This window comes from Enoplosus armatus, chromosome 19 (genome assembly GCF_043641665.1).
Source record: "Enoplosus armatus isolate fEnoArm2 chromosome 19, fEnoArm2.hap1, whole genome shotgun sequence".
Classification (NCBI taxonomy): Eukaryota; Metazoa; Chordata; class Actinopteri; order Centrarchiformes; family Enoplosidae; genus Enoplosus; species Enoplosus armatus.
In genome coordinates, this window is record NC_092198.1 from 11928386 (window position 1) to 11954546 (window position 26161).

Sequence of the window (26161 nt, forward strand, 5' to 3'; positions counted from 1 at the left end):
CTATGTTAGTTAGTTTCAGATTAACCCACAGATGAGTTAAATGTTGGTATAATATTTTAAAAACATTTTATAAAAGAAGTTGATTTCTTGTCATTTCTAAAGTCTTGTAAACATTCAACACAGGGGACTTAATCATTAATATAACTGTCAAAAGGACCGTAGTAGCACTTTGTATTCAGGTGTTTTATATGTGAAAATAATTTGGAACCGTTCACGAACACCAGAGTTTATTGTATTGGACAAAATGGATTAAAAATGTTTGCAAAGTGGTGAGGAAAGAAAGTGAGACGCTGAGAAGTTGTATCAACTTTTCCATGTCAGCCTCGATGGCTCCATTATTGCTCCATTAACAGTTTCCCCAGTGCATTGCTGCTTCAAGTCTTGAATATTTCAACATACATTGCAGGTCTAGATGGTTATCCTTGATTTAAAGCCCCATTAAATATGTACATTCTGTAGAGCCCCACTATTGTAATTCAAATATGGTCTCGATGTGTATATTCCATATCACTGTCCTCATGCACGGATTCTCCTTCTTGCAGATAATCTTCAGAAAGATTGCTGATGTGAAGAGGGAGCAGGAGCGCCAGAGGAACGAGGTGACTCTCTCCATTCCTGAAGACCACCCGGTCCGCAAGCTGTTCCAGAGGTTCAGACAGCAGAGAGACGCTCAAACACCAGGAGAGTCTCAAGGTTACTTTGATCAGAACTGTGTGCAGGTGGAGCCGCAGCACCACCATCACTCCGACTCAAACTCTTACACGCAGTGTCAGTCTGCGTCTCCTCAGCAGCAGGAGCACAGCTCCTCTGTGCAGAGTAACGCACCCTGCACAGCAGGAGGAAGTGCAGGCAGTGGCTGCAGCATGGCTGCACCTCTGCAAGCACTTGTCCACACTGAGGAGTCAGAGCAAAGCTGCACACAAGAGGCTGGGGAGTCTATATCAAGGCCTTGTGCAGAGAGTCAACTTTGTCAGAGGGTCAGCAGCCCTGTACGGAACAGTGGTGCAGGTCGAGAGGGAGCCACAGGTGGTGTTACCAGCGGCAGAGGCGCTCGAGGCTGGGCAAAGTTTAGAAACGCCACTTCAGTTGCACCACCGCCTCTTGCTGTCGAGCAAGAAAAGCAGCCGCAGAAAGCAGAGGAGTGGCCGAAAGGATCCCAGTCCTCAGAACAGCTGGCTGCTGCCAACAAGAACCGGGATCTGGAGGAAAGCGGAGAGATGGGGAGCACAGAGGGTAGCAACAGCACTGGAGAAGCAGGTGAAGAAACAAGCGCCCTGCACAAAACTGACTCCTGCGACAGTGGCATCACAAAGAGCGACCTGCGCATCGACCGAGCCGGAGATTCAAGAAGCTCCTTCGAAAGGAGCCCAATGGAAAAGAGCCCGATGGAAAGAAACCCATTCGAGCACAGTCTCGGGGTCGACACCCTCAAACACTCTTTCATCCAGCCGGTGTCTGAGCAAGTGCTCCTCCAAGCAACTCTGCTCGAGGCCAAGTTGGAGTTGAAGGGAGACATTAAGATCCTGAGCGGCCGCCTGTCAGTCCTCGAGTCTCAGGTGAGCGAGATCCTCAGGCTGCTGTCCATAAAAAGAAGACTCTCGCTGCCGCCAACGTCTTCCCCAAAGGCCAGGGTGAAAAGTCAAGACTCATTCGCTGCCTCCAAGCCTGTTGCACGAAAAACAGATGATGGTCCTTTTTGAATTGACTGGAAACCCCGGATCACTCGAAAAAGGGATTTATAGGAGCACCAGTTTGCATGTCCTGCTGAACTCTGGCCTGCCAAAGACATTTCCTGCATTAAACACTTGACTGCATGCAGAAATCCCCTATCTTGTTATCTTAGCACTACAAAAACCCAGGGATTACTTTTAATAGTATTTGACTTGTGAGGGACTTTTATGGTCCTGTGTATGCTACATTTGAGAATGCCAAAAAGAAACAGGAACAATTATTGAACAAACTCTGAAAAACACATTTTTACTGTTACTGCTAGGAAATCAGTACATTTTTACAAGCATTATAAACCAGCGTAGAGCTACATTATATCATGTATGATACACTGATGAAGGCTATTGTTGCCTGATAGGACCATTAGTAAAACTATGGTCAAGTCACATTTTTTAAAGCATATTTTGAGTCTTTTTGTAAAGCTTTCATCTCCATGATCCTCCTTGGCATTTTTTCTGGATATTAATTTACAGTTTTTGGCAGAACAACTGACTAAAGGGTTAAGCCTGGCATAACTTGGCATAACAACTTTAACTTGCTCATGTCTCAGAGCAGGAGCAGCTCTGACTTTTCATCCTAAACGTTTCCACCTCTGTTAAATAAATGTCTCCCTCTGTCTTATTAAGCAGGAGACCTTTAGAATCATTAATTGTCAGGTAATAATATTTGTGCCTTACAATAATAAAGCCTCATTCAGAGTTGTTTTGACAAGACATCAAAATCAACTCTTTATGGTTTCTGAGCCCATGGTTTATAATAGAAATGTTAACCCTGTTGGTGTTTTTCCTCTTTTCCCTGCTTTTCAGAGGAGAAGAAATAAATAATATATATATACACAGTATATACAGAATATGAATTATGGAGGATAATGAAATTTTTTTTTAATGCTTTAATTTCTTTCTTCTTCATTCAGCTTCATTCCCATGCATGTAAAATAGGAAAGCAATAATGGCGGTTTAATAATAGTTTTTTATTGTTAATTGTCATTATCTCAATTTTCTTGTGAAAGATTTATTTTCCTGAAACAGGATGTGAATATTTCAACAGGTAATTGCAGCAAACTTACTGTTTTTTCCTTCATGTAACTCAGGTATATTTGCACTAATGTTGACTTTCAGTATTTATTTCAGTATATGTCATCTTTGCCTACTTGTAAGATTAAATGCTATGCAAATCTAAATGAAGTGGCACCGCACTTGGTGATGCAAATATTTTAATTAGTTTGTTCTGTTTAATAGTGATGATGTACAAGAACAAACGGCACGGTTACAGTTTCAGTTCATGTTTTCTAATTTTCTGTGTGACTGTGAATCATCTCAGTGTGAACTGTAAGGATGGTAGCATTTGACTGTTAGTGGATTCAGTACATTTATTTCATACTACATATATAAATGACCTTGCATGCATCCAGGGAACCTGTCAACAGTGAAATGAATAATGAAAACTGATGCCTGCTCACCATCTGTTGTTTAGTCTCCTCTGTTATGCAACACAAAAGTCCTTATGTGAATCAAAAGCATTGTAAAAGGCAACATGCAGACTGGGTTTTATCTTTCATGTGTGTGTTTTTGTTGATCCAGATGAGTCAAAGCAGTATTTCTGAACATGAACACTTGTTGCAAATTGGTAAATTGTGAAGCTGCTTCATTACCAGAAAATTTACAGTAAGGCCACTGGGCTGTTTATTGTGTGGGAAAGTTGTTCCTTCTGAAGCAGAAAATATTTGAGCCTCTATATCTACTTGACTTTCCTCCAGTTCTGTTTTTTAAACATTATTTGTATTCAGTTGTTAAATAAAGACAGGAGCATGGGGAGAGGGCATGAGGAATGACATGCAACAAAGATCAACAAAGATGGTTTGATTGCAGGTGCCAAAAGAGACATTAGGCACAGTTAGCACTGACTGTTTTCCCTGCCATAGTTAATCATCAGTGCTGATATGGAAATATTAGCTTATAGATTATTCAAAAGTCTGCAAAGAATGATTTGCACTACACAAAGACTTTAAAGTGGCAATAAACAACTTTCCCCCCGCAGTGTTTCCATGTGCTATTACTGTTGACGCCGCGGTCATAAAAACACACGGCTCGCTCCCTTTTTTTCCTCAGAGCCTAGCAACTACCAAATTTCCATGAAGACACAATCAACAAGAAGCATGTTCACTGAAGAGGTAAAGTGAAATTGTCATCATTTTATACTGAGTAATGACAAAGTTTGCATATTGCTTTGTGCAAACTACTGTACAAAGTACTGCTAGCAGCCTGGCTACTGTCCAAAGTAAGAAACCCTAAATCCCAATTTCAACTACAAACCCTGGTCTGAGTGCTATGACAAAGAGTTAAAACACCCGGTAGTATTAATAAGTAAGTTAGGCAGGTTTTGTTACTCACTGATCTAGTAGAAAGATGACAACTGAAATGGTTTGGGACCCTCGCAAGTCCCAGAACACTTTCCACCACTTGATATGATACAGTATATGAGCTTTTGGTTGATTAAAGAGACTAAGGAGCATGCACTGAGCAACTACAAAGGTAAAGCCTTGACAGATCTATTACAGAGCTCTACTACAGAGGTAACACATACAGTATGGACAGACAACCATTCACACACATCTGGACCTACTGATCTCATGCTGCCCTCCCATTTTTCATTTGTTCCATTTTTGTTTTGTCTGTTAACTTCCATTCACTGTTGCTGGCCATAGTAAACTCAAATCAATAGTTCACACAGCCTACTATAAATTTCTCAAAGGTGGGAACACGTGGCCTGACGCCACAAAAAAAGCATCCACCACAGATATTGGATTGAAAAGATGATATCTGGTGCAAAGTAATCTATGGAGTGAAGTAGCTTACAACTAGCTTACTATGTGTTGCGTTACGTGCAGTCATCACAAATGATCCCGAAACCAGTTGATTTTTGCTTGTAACACAATATAAGCCAATGTCATGGAAAACTCTTGTTTATATCAGATTTCTTGAACCTCATACAGACGTATGAAATGGTATGAACGAGGTTTGATCCGTTGATGTTTGTCAGACTGTAAATTAAATTAACCTTTGAAAACGCCCAGAGATTTAGCCTTAAAATCCATAATTTAGGTTTAGTGGAAGACACACAGTGTGAAGAAAGTGGAATAAAGAGTTTCTTTGTTACTCCAAAGGAAGTGACATAGTGCCCGCTGGAGTGCTTAGCCTCTCTTCAGCTTCATGTTCAGCTCAGTCCGCTACTGTCAACAAACAACCGGCACCCAACAAAACACAGAGCCCAACACAAAGTCCACGTAGCTTGCTTGCTAATGGAGACGAATTGCTAGCTAGCTAACGTAGCAAAATACTCTCGAGTGGATAATGTCAGCTAAGTCATCCAGACTCCCAGGGCTAATCAGGCTGGTTAATTGACTATCTTACCATTTGCAAATTATTATCAGCTAACGATATGAAGCAAACAGCACCAGATCCATGCAACGTAGCTAAGTTACAGCTAGCTGGCTAACCTTATAACATTATGGCTAGCAAAACACTACCTGAGTGGATCTGTTAGTTGGCTAGCTTGCCACATTACTCCTCCGGCTAACGTGATCCATGATACTAGCTGATGTATTATGACAGGCAGAGCAGCCGGAGGACATCAGAGGGAAAACCAGATAACATTTTCTCCATAAAATGATCGAGTTTCACCAAAACCAGTGAATAAAGTTGTGTGTTTTTGTACAGTAATCAGTGAGGCCCAGTCCCCACTCAGCTCCAGCAGCATCTATCGTTTTTCCAACCTACTTCTTGTCTCATCTGAGGGGGGGGGGGGGGTCAAAGAGGTTTAGTGGTTTAACCTTATTTTTGATACAATACGTTTAATTCATAGCACAGTGCCTTTTCTAGCTATTAAGTTACTGTTGTCACGAGTGCTGCTGGTGTACAACTCAAAAACTGGAGGGTTTGAAGGGTACAGCGCAAATATAATTGACAGAGCACACTAGCCAATCAACAGCAAGGGAGCGCTCCTATGCTTTGTACAGGGTTGACTGGGAAAGCATCCAGTCTCCATTAAACCAGCCCAAGCACAACCTGTACTCCAGGCACAGACAAAGAAAAGCTATTCGAAATATCAACCGGAGGATATCTCCAGTAGAGAACTTACCACAGACACAGTGGCACAGAAACCAAACACAGAGGAGAAAGTCATATGTGTTCAGATGGACCAACTAAAACTGCTGCAGGGAAGAAATCCCCCAAACAGAAAAGAGCAAAGCGTCCCAAATACGGAGAGGCATTGTGGTCGACAAATTTATCCAAATTGAAGAAGCAGGCTGCCTCTGTAACTCTGACGAGGGAGGAGGAATCGTTCAGGAAAATCGCTGAACATGCTGAGAGGAAACGCACGGAAGAGCAGCGTTACACCGTTAACTGCTACACTGCTACTACACTGCCCAGATTTCGCACCGAGCAGACACGTCTGATAAAACAGAGTCTAGAAGGAAACGGCGTGCAGTGCTGCATGGTAGACCCCACTCTGCCAATACTTGACAAATGCAGTGCAGCTGGGGGTGCATGGCAACGCGACCCCCTGCTATTGTTAAGGGGTCATCATTCGGTGCAAGAAGTATGAGAGAACCAGATTTGCCCAGATTGACAACTACCACCCAGTCCACCCGCAACAAGCTGCAGCTTGCTGATGCAGGTAAGGTAGGCCTGAAGCCAAACCGCCTCCCACCCATCACAGTCAAGGTAAAGTCGACAGACACTTTAGTGTCGTGACAAAACTGGAGGATGGTATGGTGTGGAGGGGTCCAAGTACCTCTCCAAAGATACGGGTAGTTCATTGGTGAACTAGATAACTTTACCGTTGGCTATCAAGTACTGGACCAGCTGAGTTACTGCCAATTGCTAACGAGTTAGCTCTAAACAGTATTGATTTGGTAACTAAACAGATAAGTTATATAACCAGCAAACATTGTTTTATGTTAGCTATGCTGACTTAGATGCTCATCAGATGGAACTTCGACAAATATATCTGCTGGTGTCATTAATTGTATCAAAATTGGTGGTTAGCAAAGGCTGTCACTGTGGATGCTCACATCATCAAGATGTCAAGTGGAGTTTTTCTACCCTCATGGGCCCAACACGTGCTTCCATCCAAAACCAGGTGGAAAGGATATGTGCTTCATACCAGCTGAAGATATTCTGGTCAAACTGATGGAGCCATCATCACCGGATCGTGCAAGCAGGACGAGGGAGATCTACCACCTGTCTGCTGAAGTCACGGGCTTCATAGAGGGGGAACATATTAATCGTCTACTTCCTGATAAAGCTGACTAAATGTTTTTAAAGATTTTCAAGCCCAGAAATAGATTCATTTTATTTGTTCCTGGTGTGTTTTCTGATATTTATGCTTAAACAATGCAGTTGTACAGTAACTTTTATTTTGTTGTCACTGTTGTTAATATTTACAGGAGGATAAAATGTACATGACAAATTGTTATTTGTTGTACCAAATTGTTGTTACGTTGTTAAGCAAGGAAGCATTAACTAGAGTGGTGAAAAGGTTGGAATTGTTTGTTGTTATTAGGTCACTGTCACCACCATCAGGTCTCAGTCACCACCATCAGGTCTCAGTCACCACCGTAAGGTGGAACATTTAGTTTGTTTGAAATCAATATGCTTAAAATCTGTTCCTCCAATGCAGTTGATTTATTGAATTATCTCTTTAAAATTAAAAATGTGTTTTTATGTCTGAAATTGTTATTCTGAATATTTAATGCTAATGATATAAAATGATAAAATTGCTGTTGATGTAAGAGTTTTTAAAGGAGTAAACGTGAAATAGTATAAAACATGAGAGCGTTCACAGAGTTTGTGTAGTATGGATAAGTTAACATCTACAAACTCTACATGTAAGGGATAAGTTACTAAGAAACCGGCAGCTGGTACCGACATCAAAATAAATGCCGGCACGGTGATGAAGACCCCAAACATAGACACTTTATGACCCATTTCTGTGTGAAAGGACCGCGCACACCTTACATAGAAAATATAAAATGGCAACTGACCTATTTTTACACTTGTAGAGCGAATCTCAGTGGCGCATACGTACCACTTACGTGCTGCTCTCACACCTGGTGTTTCATTGATTATAGTGGAAGCGTGGTGTTGCAGCATCCACTCCGCAAACACTCTGTACACGTTACGTGTACCCCGCCTGTCAGAGTGGAAAGCTCAAATGCTGTTATCAAGTCATTCTGCTGTGTTCCAGGTTGCATGTCGTAAAAACATAGGGAATCGTTATCATTTCAGCGCTTCTCAATTGATCAGCAATTGAAAAGACAATATATAATTAAAATCTGGAGGGATATTGAGCAATTTTTCAAGGTAAAACAACATATTTGATAACCTATTAGCTACTGTTTGATAACAGCTAAGGTTAACATTCAACCACTTCCTAGCTATCATTACCGTTTGATAGTGTTACACGATATATTAGCAAAGGCGTAAATTAATTCCTAAATATGAACGCACATCTTGGACACGTTTATTTAAGCCTGGGTGTAAAACAAAGTATGTCGTGCAATGTAACGCTAACTGTCCTGCTGTGTCGTCATCCGACCTCAGAAATGTCCTGGTTAAGTCCGTACGTTAATATTATGTGACATTATGTTCACTGCAACACACATTTGTGTGTAATATTAATACAGTCTACATCGACAGTTATCGTTACATTGCAAGCTTGATTACATCCAGCACATTATGAATTGGTAATGTTAACTTTAGCTAGGAATTGGTTGAATGCTAAGTTTGCCTGCTGACAGCAAATGGGTTTTCAATTTTTTTTGTTTTACCTTGAAATATGGCCCAGTGTGAATATGGTCTATTACCACGCGACTTTTCACCAGATGTGACTGTGACAGTGTACGGGTTGGTTATGTGATGCCTTTGTAAATGCCCAGAGATTTGGCCTTAAAATGGCATCCATAATTTAGGTTTAGTGGAAGACACACAGTGTGAAGAAAGTGGAATAAAGAGTTTCTTTGTTACTCCAAAGGAAGTGACATAGTGCCCGCTGGAGTGCTTAGCCTCTCTTCAGCTCCATGTTCAGCTCAGTCCGCTACTGTCAACAAACAACTAGCACCCAACAAAACACAGAGCCCAACACAAAGTCCACGTAGCTTGCTTGCTAATGGAGACGAATTGCTACCTAGATAACGTAGCAAAATACTCTCGAGTGGATAATGTCAGCTAAGTCATCCAGACTCCCAGGGCTAATCAGGCTGGTTAATTGACTATCTTACCATTTGCAAATTATTATTAGCTAACGATACGAAGCAAACAGCACCAGATCCATGCAACGTAGCTAAGTTACAGCTAGCTGGCTAACCTTATAACATTATGGCTAGCAAAACACTACCTGAGTGGATCTGTTAGTTGGCTAGCTTGCCACATTACTCCTCCGGCTAACGTGATCCATGATACTAGCTGATGTATTATGACAGGCAGAGCAGCCGGAGGACATCAGAGGGAAAACCAGAAAACATTTTCTCCATAAAATGATCGAGTTTCACCAAAACCAGTGAATAAAGTTGTGTGTTTTTGTACAGTAATCAGTGAGGCCCAGTCCCCACTCAGCTCCAGCAGCATCTATCGTTTTTCCAACCTACTTCTTGTCTCATCTGAGGGGGGGGGGTCAAAGAGGTTTAGTGGTTTAACCTTATTTTTGATACAATACGTTTAATTCATAGCACAGTGCCTTTTCTAGCTATTAAGTTACTGTTGTCACGAGTGCTGCTGGTGTACAACTCAAAAACTGGAGGGTTTGAAGGGTACAGCGCAAATATAATTGACAGAGCACACTAGCCAATCAACAGCAAGGGAGCGCTCCTATGCTTTGTAAAGGGTTGACTGGGAAAGCATCCAGTCTCCATTAAACCAGCCCAAGCACAACCTGTACTCCAGGCACAGACAAAGAAAAGCTATTCGAAATATCAACCGGAGGATATCTCCAGTAGAGAACTTACCACAGACACAGTGGCACAGAAACCAAACACAGAGGAGAAAGTCATATGTGTTCAGATGGACCAACTAAAACTGCTGCAGGGAAGAAATCCCCAAACAGAAAAGAGCAAAGCGTCCCAAATACAGAGAGACATTGTGGTCGACAAATTTATCCAAATTGAAGAAGCAGGCTGCCTCTGTAACTCTGACGAGGGAGGAGGAATCGTTCAGGAAAATCGCTGAACAACATGCTGAGAGGAAACGCACGGAAGAGCAGCGTTACACCGTTAACTGCTACACTGCCTTCTCGCATGAAAAATTGCCCAGATTTTCCACCAAACAGACACGCATTATAAAACAAAATCAGGAAGGAAACGGCGTGCAGCGCTGCATGGTAGACCCCATAGTTTGGTCAAGTCAAAGACCTAAGGCAGATAGAAAAGCTGAGTCTAAGACAAGCTATTCAAAATATCCACCGGAGGACATCTCCAGTAGAGAACTGGACACAAAAGAGGAAGGAAGAATATGTGTTCAGATGGACGATCCAAAACTGCTGCAGAGAAGAAAACTCCAAGTAGAAAAGAGCAAAGTGAATCGTTCAGGAAAATCGCTGAACAAGCTGAGAGGAAATGCACGGAAAAGAGCAGCGTTACACCGTTAACTGCTACACTGCCATCTCTAATGAGAAGTTGCCCAGATTTTGCACCGAGCAGACACGTTTGATAAAACAGTCTAGAAGGAAACGGTGTGCAGCGCTGCATGGTAGACCCCACTCTGCCGATACCTGACAAATGCAGTGCAGCTGGGGGTGCATGGCAACGCGGCCCCCCTGCTATTGTTAAGGGGTCATCATCAAGTATGGGAGAACCAGATTTGCCCAGATTGACAACTACCACCCAGTCCGCCCGCAACAAGCTGCAGCTTGTTGATGCAGGTAAGGTCGGCCTGAAGCCAAACCACCTCCCACCCATCACAGTCAAGCTAAAGTCGACAGACACTTTAGCGTCATGTGACAAAACTGGAGGACGGTATGGTGTGGAGGGGTCCAAGTACCTCTCCAAAAATACATTGCCCAGATTGGCCACTGCTCCAACCCGGTCCACCAAGCAGTATTTAGAACTGAACAAGCTGCAGCTAAATTACAGAGAGAACGGTAAATTCAATCTGCAGCCGACTCTCCCACCCATTTCCACAAAGGAAGCACCTGCCGCTCAGCAAGCCATTTACAATAAGCAGCGCCTGGAGTTCAACAGGCTGCAGCTTAGGTAGGACTGACCACATTGCTCTTCCCCACCTCTCTTGCCTGCATCCCCTTCCCCACATCCCTTTCCCTATTCCCTTTCCCTAACCCCCTTCTCCACTCGCTTTCCCTATTCCCTTTCCCTAAACCCCTTTCTCCACTCGCTTTCCCTATTCCCTTTCCCTAACCCCCTTCTCCACTCGCTTTCCCTATTCCCTTTCCCTAACCCCCTTCTCCACTCGCTTTCCCTATTCCCTTTCCCTAAACCCCTTTCTCCACTCGCTTTCCCTATTCCCTTTCCCTAACCCCTTTCTCCACTCGTTTTCCTACTGTTTGTGCACAGGATCAATGTTTTTCAATCACTTCGGGCTGATATTGAAAAGCACGTGTCTACCGTACACAGTTGGACCAATAAAATGCGGGAGGTTTCTTTCAAAATGATACAACCATTTTCTTCAGAAGTATAAGAATGACACTGATAGCCTAACACAGTGTCTGTTTGGTTTCAACAACTATGATAAAAAATAACTGACTTGACCCCTCTAAATAAAACAGTTACTGCAGGACTGTCGTATTAGACTGCATTAGTTTTAACCACCTCATAAACTGGCAGTGCATGTTCCTAAATCTGGAAGAAGAGATGGTTTTGCAAATCATCTACAATAATGTTAGAAAATGGGCTTTCTGCTCAACTCTGTGTTGGAAAATGGCAAAGAAATGTCTGTATTTTGACTTAAAGCATTGTTTTTCATTTGTTTTATTAAATCAGCATTGAGACAGAAATGTGGCTTCCACCTCACGAGGGAGTCGAGCTCTCGGTGGTGGACATGCACACAGGTGGAGAGCCTTTACGGGTCATCCTCAGTGGCTACCCAGAGGTCAAAGGTGACAGTGTGCTGTCCAAACGCCGCTATGTCAGGGAACATCTAGATCACCTCAGGACGGTGCTGATGTACAAGCCGCGGGGACACTACGACATGTACGGAGCCCTGGTCGTGGACAGCGAGATGTCTGAGGCGGATCTGGGGGTCCTGTTCATGCACAACGAGGGCTACAGCACCATGTGTGGACATGCCGTCATCGCGCTGGGTCGCTTCGCTGTGGACTACAAGCTGGTGAAAGAACCACAGGCCTTACATAAACTAAACTAATGTAATTTTAAATTCATAAAGCTACATTACTAATTGAACTATATTGTAATGTTGCGGGAAACATTCCTGAAGCAGATATATGTGATCTGCAATCTTAAAGGCCACAGCAAGCTCAACTATAACTATAAATTAAAGGGATTTTTCAGCTAACAGTTTTCACTTCTAATTAAGTTAGTGTCCATAATATTATATAATGAAGCTGGTGAATAAAATGTCATACAGATTTATATGTTGAAAAAGTTCTGAAAGTAAGACTCATGAAAATAATTAGCTCGAAAATAAATGAAAACCTGTCTTTTCCAAGTGGTAATGCAGAAAGTGTGAAGAGACCACAGAAAAACTGCAGAACTGCAATGTAGTAAAAACTATTAAATCAAGCTAGAAGTCCCTGTCAAGTGATTCGCACAGTACCTGTTTAAAAGGGACAGTTCACCCCAAAATCAAAAATGTTTCCTCTGGCCTGCAGTGCTATTTATCCATTTATACAGTTTTGGTGTGAATTGAAAATTTGAAAAATTCTCTTTCCAGAAATCATGACCTGGTTACTCAAAATGATCCACAGACCTTGTTGTGAGCAGTTTCATGTAGGAAATACCTTATTTCTGCAGTAGAATCTACCAGAACTACTATTCTTACATGAAACTGCTCACAACAATATCTGTGGATTATCTTGAGTAACTGAGTCCTGATTTCTGGAAAGAGACACTGGTTTTGAATTTTTCAAATTTATTTATTTTTTGGTGCTTTTAACACCACAAGGTGAGTGCCGTTGAGTGCCGTCCCATTATATTAGACATCTTTACAGCTGATATCACCAAAACTCTGCAACTCACACCAAAACAATCTAGATGGATAAATAGTACAACAGGGCTGGGCAAAATATGTATTTTTGATTTGGGGCTGAACTGTCCCTTTAAACACACAAAAATCTGAACTGAAAACAACTAAGGGACCACAGTTCACTGTTTATTGCTTATGCATATTATTCTCCGCAGTAAAATGCTCAAGTTATTTTCACTTGTTAAACAGTTTAGGCACGCAAGCCAAACATTTGGCATAAAACATTATTTTCAGACAATGCTGACCTTGAACAACAAGGAGCAGTGGCTCTGTTGACAACTTACTCCAGCTCATTTCTCAAGGCCTGTAACTTAGGTTTGAGCAGCTTTCTCCCATCATCAAGACTCAAGAGGACAACCTGGATGAACTCAAAGAAGCCACTTAGCTTTTCAGGGTGGCTCAAATGGAGCGCATAGATTAGTCCAAACAACATCACCAGAGAATCTGGCCAAGATCTGTGAGACATTACAACCTGATCCTCAAGGACAATGGACACGTAGCGAGTTTCAAAGGGAACACCTGCAGGCACCTCCTCTTCAACCACTACTGTCACCAAAGCCACTGCTCCCTCCTCAGTTGCCTCCAACTCATCCTAAAAAGGGAATACATGTTCATTGTGAGTGAGTTTGAGTGTACAAAACATCAAGCTAATAAAAGGCTAATGATATAAATAAAACATAATTACTAAATCATTATTTTGAGATTTTCACATGCAAGTAAAAGCAGTATCAATGTAGGCTTAAGCTAAGAAATGCTGGACCATAATTCCATGTACAGTGAAACACCACCTTGCAGTCTATTACAACTACAAGATTATTTAGGCAGATTATTACCCTCAATTTTTCAGAGGGGAACCCTTAGGGCCTTCTGGAAATATCAGCATTTCAAATGTTGTATTTAATTTCTTTCATTTAATAATTATACTCTTCTTATTCTGATTGTTGCCTCATTTTCTAACAAATTAACTTCAGAAATGAAAGGGCTACTGTCCTGATAACATAAAAATTGAGTTATCCAATCAGATTTATTTGTTGTTGTTGTTGTCTCTAGACAGAGAAAGGTTAGAGCTGGCTCACTCATTGGTTAGGATTTCATTACCGGGACAGAAGGCCACAGTCTGTGTGTTTGTTTAGAAAGTGACAGGTGAATTAACCAATCACATTTCAATGTATAGTGGGCGGGACCAAAAATCATCACCCCAGGCCTTCCTGAAGGCCAGTGCTATCTTGCTTGTAGTCTAAACGAAGCAGACGAGACAGACACTGTGACTGAAATTGCGTTAGTCCCCCAAGTCTGTCAGAAAACAATTTTCAGACACCTGAACCTTCTTTATTAAAGCAATTTTCAGTAGTGCAGCACAGTAGACAGAGCTATATTGGTAGACAGAAATAATATTACTGGTGATATATGCTACATGACATGTGGTACATGTAACTGTATGTGTGGTACTGAAAGAGAGAAAGAAGTCTAAAGAGAAACCCAAGATTATATTACTATATTACAGCTCCAATATCAAACACAAAGTTTTTTTATATAATGTATCCGAATGGCTGGTAAAAGAGTAAATGGCAATTATCTACTGCTCAATACAAGTTTCACTAGCTCCTGAAAACTCTAGAAAAACATTACTTACTCTGCTATCATCGTTTGGTGTTTGCTGCCCTCTACTGGGGATAATATGCGACAACTACACACCACAGACACCAGGCGCTCATCCCTAGCAAAAACTTTTGCCCTGTTGCTGCTCTTTTGGTGTGTCTGGCTGAGTTTTGACTGAGCTGACATCCCAGCTTTAATAGTCACAGTTTGCCATGTTGTCATTGCATATAATTAGGGAAGGGATGTCTTTAGAGCCAGTATGGACAGGAGGAATGATTACACCAACAACTCTTTACGTGGACATATTGACATGTGAGCATTGCATTTAAGGAATAGTTCGGATTATTAAGTGGTGTTGTATGAGTGTCGATAGTCAGTGTGATAGTAGTGTTACCTACAGTAGATGTCGGGTGGCTCAACCACAGTTTGGAGAAGCAGAGAGAAGTATCAGCATGGAAGCTAAGTGATGTATTGCTGTGGATAGGGTCAGCAGCAAAACATAGTTTAGCCACCTAAAAAAAGTTTAAGTGTGCACTATATTTAAAATATTTTCATCGCTTTATCTTGGGCCTTTTCTGACAGGATATTGCTGTTATATAAGCCAAAACAACCAGACTTCTTTGGCAAAAACAGTAATTTTCTCACAGAACACAGGAGTTGCAGGTCTACCGCTGCCTCGATCAGTTAGTTTGTGTTATTGAGTGACTTCAATGAATCCAAACTAACACTAAAGTCAATAACACAAACTAACCAATCAAGGCATCAGTAGACCAGTAACTCCCGTGTTATGCGAGGTAAAATTATAGTTGGTTTGGAGAGTGTGATATTTGGCTTATACAATGGTGGTTTTAGGTCAGAAAAGGCTGTCTGACAGCAAGGTAAAGCAGTGAAAATACTCTAAATATAGCATACACTTAAACTGATATTGATTTTTTTAGGTGTCTAAAATACGTTTTGCTGCTGACCCTGTCCACAGCAGTACATTGCTTAGCTTCCTACAGCGGTATTTCTGCTGCTTCTAATGTAGAGAATTGCTCAAGGCAGCAAAAAATAGAAACACAGAAGAAGGCAATTTCTAATTTTCTCTTTGCAAAATAAATTTAGATGAAGGTATTGAGCTATGGATATGGTGAATCCTCCTGATGCATCCTCCTGTAAGTACAGTGGTAGGCCAGCCAGGGCTGCTGTTCTACCTGCAGTGATGTCATTTTTGTCCTGTTGTCCAAACAAACACAAGGCATGCATAGGGGGATGTTAGGGTCCGCTGTTCACATTCAACATCAGTATAATGCATTAAAAATATTTTTACCTGTTCTTCATATGCCATCAGAAGTTCTCCCATCTTCTCACCAAAACTTCCAGTCTTCCTCTTTTTGTAGAGCTTCAACAGCTGAGGTGTACATTTGTCAAGTGCAGCAAAGAAGGAAAATGGTTGATTTTGATTGGTGACCCTGTGGAATTCACTGTAGAGCTGCATGGAAAACCAAAGCACAGCACAGGACATTTTCAGACAACTAGACATACCATATTAAACAACTCAAGCTCTTTTTTCCAGGTCAAGCATGATGAATCATCATGACTTTGACAATATGTGTCTTGTCAACATTTTTTCAAGTTTTTACTCACTTGGACTTCACAAACTCAGTGTCAACTTTACTCGACGAACGAGTTTGACTGCGACTCCGAACCGTTACAGCAGGATTTGGGCGTGCTTTCAAGCTAGCTCTGTTTCCTCAATGCAGTAACTTAGCTAGCAAGTTTCAGCCTTCACACAAGGTTCGTGATTCACATTCTGAATGCAACAAACTGGGCTGCCCAAATACAAATGATAGGTTAATTATGTTTAGGTCTGCAACAACTATTTAAATTTTTGATCAATGTGCTGATGTTTGGGGGGGGGGGGGGGTTTGTCAGTTGTTTGGGCATCATAGGTCAGCAGATGCCTTGTCCTACCAACAGTACAAAACCCACTTATTAAAGGAAAAACAACATATTTTCATATTTGAGAAGCTGGAAACAGAAAATGATGGTCATTTTTACGTACAAATTTACTTACACAATTAATCATTTTTTGTCAATCAACTAATTGTTTCTAAGTTGTTAATAATACTTTATGAGACTAACATCAGATCTTTACATTTTGGTAGATCGTAGATGGTAGATATTATTTGGATGCATACTTGCGAACAATGTGATGATTTATAAACTGAAATAAAACAAAAAAGCCATAATTTGCATAATAGCAGTCCATGGTCAACATTTTTGTAATGATATAAAATCAACTTAAAGAAAATGAGTCAGTAGAACAAACTGGAATTATAATACCAATATAATTTCAAAAATGCTTCAAAAATGTATACTCAAAACAATTGAGTTATAACTTCAACAATTCATTTTTGAGTTATGTTATATTCATGGGAATGAGCAACTCAATTTTTTTTGAGGATTAAGTGATGTGAATTTACTTCTTTTATTAAGATATGCTGTTCGGTTTTACAGTGTACATGACTTTTTGATAGATGTGGCGGTGACAGTGGACGGGTTTGGTGATGTGACGCTCGACATCAGCTACGGAGGAGCCTTCTACGCTTTTGTAAACGCCCAGAGGTTTGGCCTCCACGTGACTGAGTCCAGGACCCGAGATCTGGTGGATGCAGCCACAGCTGTGACCAATGCTGTCAAATCTCAGGTAACAGGTTCATATTGTGACACGAGTTAAATCACTGCACACAGTTTTAGCAGTGCACACACCGAAAAACTGGCAACAGTGTAGTAATGATGGTGATGATGGTGAGAATATCTACAAGCATATTACAGGTGCAGGATGGAATCTAAAAGAAGGACAATGGAGAGCATTCGTCCTCTAATAAATAATGTACTTCCAACAATTACAATTACATCCATGATTTAGGTTTAGTGGAAGACACACAGTGTGAAGAAAGAGTTTCTTTGTTAATCAAAAAGGGCTATTTAGAGCACAGCACTTTTTCTTGTTTATCAAATTTGCATTTGTCTTTGTCTTATACTAATCATGAATATGTGCTACATGACACATTGTTAGAGGGCTCTTATTTGCATTTAAGGCAATTTTGTAAAGAATATACACAAAAAAAGGCTAAAGAGATTTGCTCTCATTCATGTAAAAACATGTAAAATAGCCTCAGACAAGGAGTATCGGGAACAAAAGTATATCTAAAGGTGTTGTCCTCATACCTCTGGCCACATTGTGAATCTCGATTTCACAGGTTACTTGACAGCCATGACATTTTCTCTCCTAGGTGAAGTTGCACCACCCAACCAGTGATGATCTGGCCTTCCTCTACGGCACCATCCTCACAGACGGCAAAGATAATTATTCCTCTGATCCCACCGCCAATGTCTGTGTGTTTGCAGAAGCTCAGGTATCTCACTGACACTGGTCCTGAGAAAATACCACCTGGTCATTTGACACTGTAAGGAGAGATATCTGAAACATTTTTATTTTATTTTGTGTAGTAAAATGATGAAGTGTGAAGAAAACTACTAAAGAGAAATGACAAAAAGTACACAACAGACACTAGCTGTCTGGTTTATTAATATTATCTCAACCTGGCTTTAACTGGTTTGAACTTTCCCAGGTGGACCAAAGCCCTACTGGTTCTGGTGTTACAGCCCGAGTGGCTCTTCAGTATCACAAAGGTCTCATCCAGCTGAACCAGACCAGGACCTTTCAAAGTGGAGCCACTGGCTCCCAGTTCACAGGGAAAGCTGTCAAGGTACCAGAGTTTTCTTCTTCTGTGTCATCGAGGACGCTGCCTCTCGCTGGCTCACGTGTGCAGGGGCGGGTTTAGAAAGGTTCGAGACTCACATCTAAAGCCCTGGTTCTGGGCAATAATAAACACTATTATACTTATATTGTTTTTTCAGTGTATGAATTCCAGACAAACAAACTTAAATATTCTAATATGAAATAATAAATAACTGCTATTTGTAATGGCGAATAGTCTACAGCCATGGACAGATTATGAGATAATGGGTCCCTGGACACAGACCCCCACCCCTCCTACACACAGGAGCAAGATACCCAAACTCAGAGACCCTCTGGCCTCGCCCCTGCATGTGTGCTGATAAGATGGTGATAGGTGAAAGGTTTCTGGGTTGACTGTCAAGTTCAGAATGTGCTGTTAACAAAAGGTCAGGAGCACTTTGACATAACTTCCTCAGGTGGAATCAGTCACTGCTGTGTGTGAAACAGATCAGATCGGGTTCAAAACACTGCAGAAAGACTGTAAACTGTATTACTAAAAGCTGTGGAAGACTGATCTTTTTTATACTGATGAAAGATGCATTTTCTGAACATAAATATGTAGAGGACCTTAAGAGGAAAATCAGATTTTCCTTGCGCTGTTATATATAAGCTAAAAAGTCAGATCATCAAGACTGAAGTTGATGGGTGGATTGACATTAAATTAGCGATCCTGTAGGCTCACCAAATATTTGTTTGACACAATTTTATTTGAATTCATGGCCTCCATTAGTGAATGAGGGAAATGTCTTTACAGGAAGGAAGTTTTTCCTTGCCAGTGTCGCCAAAGTGCTTGCTCATGGTGGGATCTGTTGGGTCTCTGTAATAACATTATAAAGAGTCGGTCTAGACCTGCTCTATTTGTAAAGTGTCATGAGATGACTTTTGTTGTGATTTGGTGCTATATAAATAAAATTCAATTCAATTGAACCCCAAACCATTGTTGTCAGAGTTATGTTATATTGTATGATTGTTATATTGTAGACATTTCTATCTTATGGTGGCATTCAAACTGGCTTTATATGGTGACCAGAAAAACTCAACAAGTCACTCTGGGTAGAAGACGAATGAGTTAATGAAGACCTAAAGTTATTGTGATTCTTCTTTGCATATTAGTTTACACTATTTATTTAAAAAATGTAACCCTTTGTTGGTGTTGTTCAATTCAAAGTATTTTCTTATCCTCCTGGTTGTACACGGAATATTGTGCCAAACACCTTTTGTCTATTTTTTAAAATGCAACGTAAAAACGTCTGTTCACAGAGGTGTTTGTGATTCTCTTTTGTGTTTCTGTTCAGGAGACTAAGTGTGGAGACTTCAAGGCTGTGGTGGTGGAAGTTGCTGGCAGAGCTTTTTACACCGGGGTTTCCCGCTTTGTGCAGGAGCCAGAAGACGAGCTGACACGTGGTTTTCTGGTGAAGTGAGCCTCGATTACAGGTTTTACTTTTAAATATCTTAATAAAAAACAATACAAAAGCTCTAAGCTCTTATTGGGTACTGAATATTGGATCTATAATAAACGGTGTTAAAGAGATGGTATCAAAATGTTCTGTTAGTTTTTCTTTGTAAAAGTTCATTGAGTGGTAAATTAAGGAATAACATATTTACCATTTTGTTTTAATTTCATTGTGGGTGAAAAAACATTCATGAGGACTAACCTGGTTTAAGAAATATTAATTACCTAGTCATCAACCAATATGTCAGCAATGTAAATAGTAAAGTAAAGGATGTGATCTGAAACTGGCTGTTATCCTAAAGACATTTTTAAGAAGAAAAAAAAACTTACTGCAGTGCAGAAAATTCACACAATTTAGAGCCATGACACAACAAATCATTCAATAAACTGTATACGCACCCTTTCTTTAATGAAGGTGGCAACACACACGTTTTTTGCTTTAACTTATCAATCAAGTACATGTTGATTGCACAATGTATTGAGCAATGACATCATCGGCGTTCAGATTGTTTCCGTATAAGCCTCGCTTTCACTGTGCAATGATTTTGAAAAAGATGTTTTATTATATTTCAAATGTTACAATATATTGTACAAGGACATATATATATATATATTTCAGTTCATCACACTGAAAAATTATAATGATGTCCATTTCTGTCTGCCACTGGGTACGATCTCCTGGGAAAATGAGTGCAACTCTTTATCCATCTCCCAAATTCAAACATTGCAAGGTCCCATATGTGTGTGATTTAATACAGCCTAGTTTGTGCAGTGTTCAATCAAAATCAAAGTCCATACATCATATACTTTTTATAGTTTATTTAATATTTTTATTTATTTTTTGTTATTTTAAATGTATTATGATTAATATACATTATATATTTTTTTAGCTGGGATATTGATATAGAAAGGGAATAGGGAAAGCGAGTGAAGAAAGGGGTTTAGGGAAAGGGAATGTAGGAAAGCGAGTGGAGAAAAGGGTTTAGGGAAAGGGAATAGGGAAAGCGAGTGGGGAGAAAAGGGTTTAGGGAAAGGGAATAGGGAAAGCGAGTGGAGAAGGGGGTTAGGGAAAGGGAATAGGGAAAGCGAGTGGAGAAGGGGTTTAGGGAAAGGGAATAGGGAAAGCGAGTGGAGAAGGGGGTTAGAAAGGGAATAGGGAAAGCGAGTGGAGAAGGGGGTTAGGGAAAGGGAATAGGGAAAGCGAGTGGAGAAGGGGGTTAGGGAAAGGGAATAGGGAAAGGGATGTGGGGAAGGGGATGCAGGCAAGAGAGGTGGGGAAGAGCAATGTGGTCAGTCCTACCGAAACTGCAGCCTGTTGAACTCCAGGCGCTGCTTATTGTAAATGGCTTGCTGAGCGGCAGGTGCTTCCTTTATGGAAATGGGTGGGAGAGTCGGCTGCAGATTGAATTTACCGTTCTCTCTGTAATTTAGCTGCAGCTTGTTCAGTTCTGTATACTGCTTGGTGGACCGGGTTGGAGCAGTGGCCAATCTGGGCAATGTATTTTTGGAGAGGTACTTGGACCCCTCCACACCATACCGTCCTCCAGTTTTGTCACATGACGCTAAAGCGTCTGTCGACTTTACGTTGACTGTGATGGGTGGGAGGCGGTTTGGCTTTAGGCCGACCTTACCTGCATCCACAAGCTGCAGCTTGTTGCGGGCGGACTGGGTGGTAGTTCTGTGCAAATCTGGTTCTCCCATACTTCTGGCGCCGAACAACGACCCCTTAACAATAGCAGGGGGGCCGCGTTGCCATGCACCCCCAGCTGCGCTGCATTTTTCAGGTATCGGCAGAGTGGGGTCTACCATGCAGCGCTGCACACCGTTTCCGTCTAAAGTCTGTTTCATCAGACGTGTCTGCTCGGTGCGAAATCTGGGCAGTTTCTCGTTAGTGATCGCAGTGTAGTAGGTTAAGGTGTACCGTTGCTCTTCCGCGCGTTTCCTCTCAGCTTGTTCGGCCACGATGTCTTGTTGTATTTGGGACGCTCTGCTATTTTCTGCCTTGAGATTTCTTCTCTGCAGCAGTTTAGGTCTTTGCTCCCGTGCTGTCAGTAGTTTGTCCTCTGCTCTGCAAAACCGTTGCTGAGCATCTCTATCCTCCACTTGGTGCCTGGAGTACAGTTTGTGCAGTTTGGGCTGGTTGAATGGAGGCAGGGTACTTTCCCAGTCAGCCCAATGCAAAGCACGTTTTTCCGGTGGAGCCATTAAAGTTTGATGTTGTTTTGTCTAAGTTAGTATTGTACGGTTGGAGATCTAAGTAGATATTTCAAGATTTTTCTCTCAAGTGACTAACCTGTCTTCTTGTTTTTGCCATGTGTTATACAGACTGCCGGTGACATCACATTTCGTGTGACGTCACTTGCCTTTGATGTCTGTGAACATCCAAATCAAAGATGCCACTTGCTGTAATTGGAACGTATGATCAAAGAGGCTCATGTTGTCTTTATAATCCTTGTATTTTTTTTAAAAAAAATGTACCAATACACCAATATTGTTTTTTATTCAAAGTAATGAGGACCGAGGTACGTTTTACCGTTTGTTTTTTCGATGCAAAAAGAGAATCACAAACACCTCTGTGAACAGACGTTTTCACATTGCATTTTAAAAAATAGACAAAAGGTGTTTGGCACAATATTCCGTGTACAACCAGGAGGATAAGAAAATACTTTGAATTGAACAACACCAACAAAGGGTTAAATTTTTTAAATAAAGAGCGTAAACTAATATGCAAAGAAGGATCACAATAACTTTAGGTCTTCATTAACTCATTCGTCTTCTACCCAGAGTGACTTGTTGAGTTTTTCTGGTCACCATATAAAGCCAGTTTAAATGCCACCATAAGATAGAAATGTCTACAATATAACAATCATACAATATAACATAACTCTGACAACAATGGTTTGGGGTTCAATTGAATTGAATTTTATTTATATAGCGCCAAATCACAACAAAAGTCATCTCATGACACTTTACAAATAGAGCAGGTCTAGACCGACTCTTTATAATGTTATTACAGAGACCCAACAGATCCCACCATGAGATATATTTGGTGAGACTACAGGATCGCTAATTTAATGTCAATCCACTGATATGTGTTATATCAACTTTACCATCCAACAGCGCAAGGAAAATCTGATTTTCCTCTTAAGGTCCTATACATATTTATGTTCAGAAAATGCATCTTTCATCAGTATAAAAAAGATCAGTCTTCCAGAGCTTTTAGTAATACAGTTTACAGTCTTTCTGCAGTGTTTTGAACCCGATCTGATCTGTTTCACACACAGCAGTGACTGATTCCACCTGAGGAAGTTATGTCAAAGTGCTCCTGACCTTTTGTTAACAGCACATTCTGACCTTGACAGTCAACCCAGAAACCTTTCACCTATCACCATCTTATCAGCACACATGCAGGGGCGAGGCCAGAGGGTCTCTGAGTTCGGGTATCTTGCTCCTGTGTGTAGGAGGGGTGGGGGTCTGTGTCCAGGGACCCATTATCTCATAATCTGTCCATGGCTGTAGACTATTCGCCATTACAAACAGCAGTTATTTATTATTTCATATTAGAATATTTAAGTTTGTTTGTCTGAAATTCATACACTGAAAAAACAATATAAGTATAATAGTGTTTATTATTGCCCAGAACCAGGGCTTTAGATGTGAGTCTCGAACCTTTCTAAACCCGCCCCTGCACACGTGAGCCAGCGAGAGGCAGCGTCCTCGATGACACAGAAGAAGAAAACTCTGGTACCTTGACAGCTTTCCCTGTGAACTGGGAGCCAGTGGCTCCACTTTGAAAGGTCCTGGTCTGGTTCAGCTGGATGAGACCTTTGTGATACTGAAGAGCCACTCGGGCTGTAACACCAGAACCAGTAGGGCTTCGGTCCACCTGGGAAAGTTCAAACCAGTTAAAGCCAGGTGGAGATAATATTAATAAACCAGACAGCTAGTGTCTGTTGTGTACTTTTTGTCATTTCTCTTTAGTAGTTTTCTTCACACTTCATCATTTTACTACACAAAATAAAATAAAAATGTTTCAGATATCTCTCCTTACAGTGTCAAATGACCAGGTGGTATTTTCTCAGGACCAGTGTCAGTGAGATACCTGAGCTTCTGCAAACACACAGACATTGGCGGTGGGATCAGAGGAATAATTATCTTTGCCGTCTGTGAGGATGGTGCCGTAGAGGAAGGCCAGATCATCACTGGTTGGGTGGTGCAACTTCACCTAGGAGAGAAAATGTCATGGCTGTCAAGTAACCTGTGAAATCGAGATTCACAATGTGGCCAGAGGTATGAGGACAACACCTTTAGATATACTTTTGTTCCCGATACTCCTTGTCTGAGGCTATTTTACATGTTTTTACATGAATGAGAGCAAATCTCTTCAGCCAAGTTCAGAAATCGTGCAGGAAGAGCGGAGGCTGTTATAGCAGCATATTGATCACACATGGGTCTAATGTTCCGGTGTCTACATGCTTTTGGCCATGTAGTGGATTTGGGTAAGTTATGTGGTGCTCAAATTAGCAGCTACAGACTTCCCGGTCTACAATCTTGCACTGGGTGTCAGGTTTTTATTTTGTGTATATTCTTTACAAAATTGCCTTAAATGCAAACAAGAGCCCTCTAACAATGTGTCATGTAGCACATATTCATGATTAGTATAAGACAAAGACAAATGCAAATTTGATAAACAAGAAAAAGTGCTGTGCTCTAAATAGCCCTTTTTGATTAACAAAGAAACTCTTTCTTCACACTGTGTGTCTTCCACTAAACCTAAATCATGGATGTAATTGTAATTGTTGGAAGTACATTATTTATTAGAGGACGAATGCTCTCCATTGTCCTTCTTTTAGATTCCATCCTGCACCTGTAATATGCTTGTAGATATTCTCACCATCATTACTACACTGTTGCCAGTTTTTCGGTGTGTGCACTGCTAAAACTGTGTGCAGTGATTTAACTCGTGTTACAATATGAACCTGTTACCTGAGATTTGACAGCATTGGTCACAGCTGTGGCTGCGTCCACCAGATCTCGGGTCCTGGACTCGGTCACGTGGAGGCCAAACCTCTGGGCGTTTACAAAAGCGTAGAAGGCTCCTCCGTAGCTGATGTCGAGCGTCACATCACCAAACCCGTCCACTGTCACCGCCACATCTATCGAAAAGTCATGTAGTTACAGTCCTGCAGCATATAAACACACCCAGAACAGTTGTTTGGGGGGTCCTACCTGTGGCGAAAGCAAACGCTGGGACACTCAGAAACCTCACCCCTCCTGTTTTACCACCGGAGTACTCTACAAACGCCCTCACCAGACCGCAGGGGCAGTGTATGTTCACTTGGGTCTCTGGTGACTGCGGCTCTTTCACCAGCTTGTAGTCCACAGCGAAGCGACCCAGCGCGATGACGGCGTGTCCACACATGGTGCTGTAGCCCTCGTTGTGCATGAACAGGACCCCCAGATCCGCCTCGGGCATCTCGCTGTCCACGACCAGGGCTCCGTACATGTCGTAGTGTCCCCGCGGCTCGTACATCAGCACCGTCCTGAGGTGATCTAGATGTTCCCTGACATAACGGCGTTTGGACAGCACACTGTCACCTTTGACCTCTGGGTAGCCGCTGAGGATGACCCGTAAAGGCTCTCCACCTGTGTGCATGTCCACCACCGAGAGCTCGACTCCCTCGTGAGTAATCTGTAATATCAAGCTTGAACGTGCAGAGAAAGCAGTAGTGTGTCTGATACTTGATCCTGTCGGTAAACTTGGTCTCTGTTTGAACACCCAAAGCGTTGTTTGTGCACAGGATCAATGTTTTTCAATCACTTCGAGCTGATATTGAAATGCACTTGTCTACCGTACACAGTTGGACCAATAAAGTGCGGGAGGTTTCTTTCAAAATGATACAACCATTTTCTGACACTGATAGCCTAACACAGTGTCTGTTTGGTTTCAACAATTATGATAAAAATAACTGACTTGACCCCTCTAAATAAAACAGTTACTGCAGGACTGTCGTATTAGACTGCATTAGTTTTAACCACCTAATAAACTGGCAGTGCATGTTCCTAAATCTGGAAGAAGAGATGGTTTTACAAATCATCTACAATAATGAGCCAAAATGGTGTTAAGAAATGGGCTTTCTGCTCAACTCTGTGTTGGAAAATGGCAAAGAAATGTCTGTATTTTGACTTAAAGCATTGCTTTTACTAAAAGCTCTGGAAGATTGATTTTTTTTATACTGATGAAAGATGCATTTTCTGAACATAAATATGTATAGGACCTTAAGAGGAAAATCAGATTTTCCTTGCGCTGTTGGATGGTAAAGTTGATATAACACATATCAGTGGATTGACATTAAATTAGCGATCCTGTAGTCTCACCAA

At 41.4% G+C, this 26161-nt stretch overlaps 2 protein-coding genes across 2 annotated transcripts; one reads left to right on the forward strand and one right to left on the reverse strand.

Moving 5' to 3' along the window:
• Positions 1–11732: 11732 nt before the first annotated feature.
• Positions 11733–19854, forward strand: LOC139302624 (trans-L-3-hydroxyproline dehydratase-like). Its single transcript, XM_070926325.1, has 6 exons — positions 11733–12080; positions 15393–15418; positions 17019–17229; positions 17819–17941; positions 18158–18295; positions 19623–19854. Exons 1-6 carry the CDS (start codon positions 11733–11735, stop codon positions 19746–19748), a joined length of 972 nt encoding a protein of 323 aa, XP_070782426.1. The 3' UTR covers positions 19749–19854.
• Positions 19855–23271: 3417 nt separating this feature from the next.
• LOC139302466 (trans-L-3-hydroxyproline dehydratase-like) lies at positions 23272–25436 on the reverse strand. The gene is made up of 5 exons (XM_070926171.1): positions 25010–25436; positions 24767–24936; positions 23903–24005; positions 23472–23666; positions 23272–23300 (listed from the first exon to the last, which is right to left on the reverse strand). The coding sequence occupies exons 1-5, from the start codon at positions 25434–25436 to the stop codon at positions 23272–23274; spliced, it is 924 nt and encodes a 307-aa protein (XP_070782272.1).
• Between the last annotated feature and the right edge of the window lie 725 nt (positions 25437–26161).

What these genes read in the sequence shown, in the direction of transcription:
- LOC139302466 (XM_070926171.1), bottom strand. Translation starts at nt 25,436, where the DNA reads ATGCACACAGGTGGAGAGCCTTTACGGGTCATCCTCAGCGGCTACCCA. An exon ending in TGATCCCACCGCCAATGTCT is followed by an intron (nt 23,667 to 23,902) that starts GTGTGTTTGCAG and finishes GAACTTTCCCAG; the next exon opens with GTGGACCGAAGCCCTACTGG. An exon ending in TGCCTCTCGCTGGCTCACGT is followed by an intron (nt 23,301 to 23,471) that starts GTGCAGGGGCGG and finishes AATGGCGAATAG; the next exon opens with TCTACAGCCATGGACAGATT.
- LOC139302624 (XM_070926325.1), top strand. Translation starts at nt 11,733, where the DNA reads ATGTGGCTTCCACCTCACGAGGGAGTCGAGCTCTCGGTGGTGGACATG. An exon ending in CCAATGCTGTCAAATCTCAG is followed by an intron (nt 17,230 to 17,818) that starts GTAACAGGTTCA and finishes TTTCTCTCCTAG; the next exon opens with GTGAAGTTGCACCACCCAAC. An exon ending in TCACAGGGAAAGCTGTCAAG is followed by an intron (nt 18,296 to 19,622) that starts GTACCAGAGTTT and finishes GTTTCTGTTCAG; the next exon opens with GAGACTAAGTGTGGAGACTT.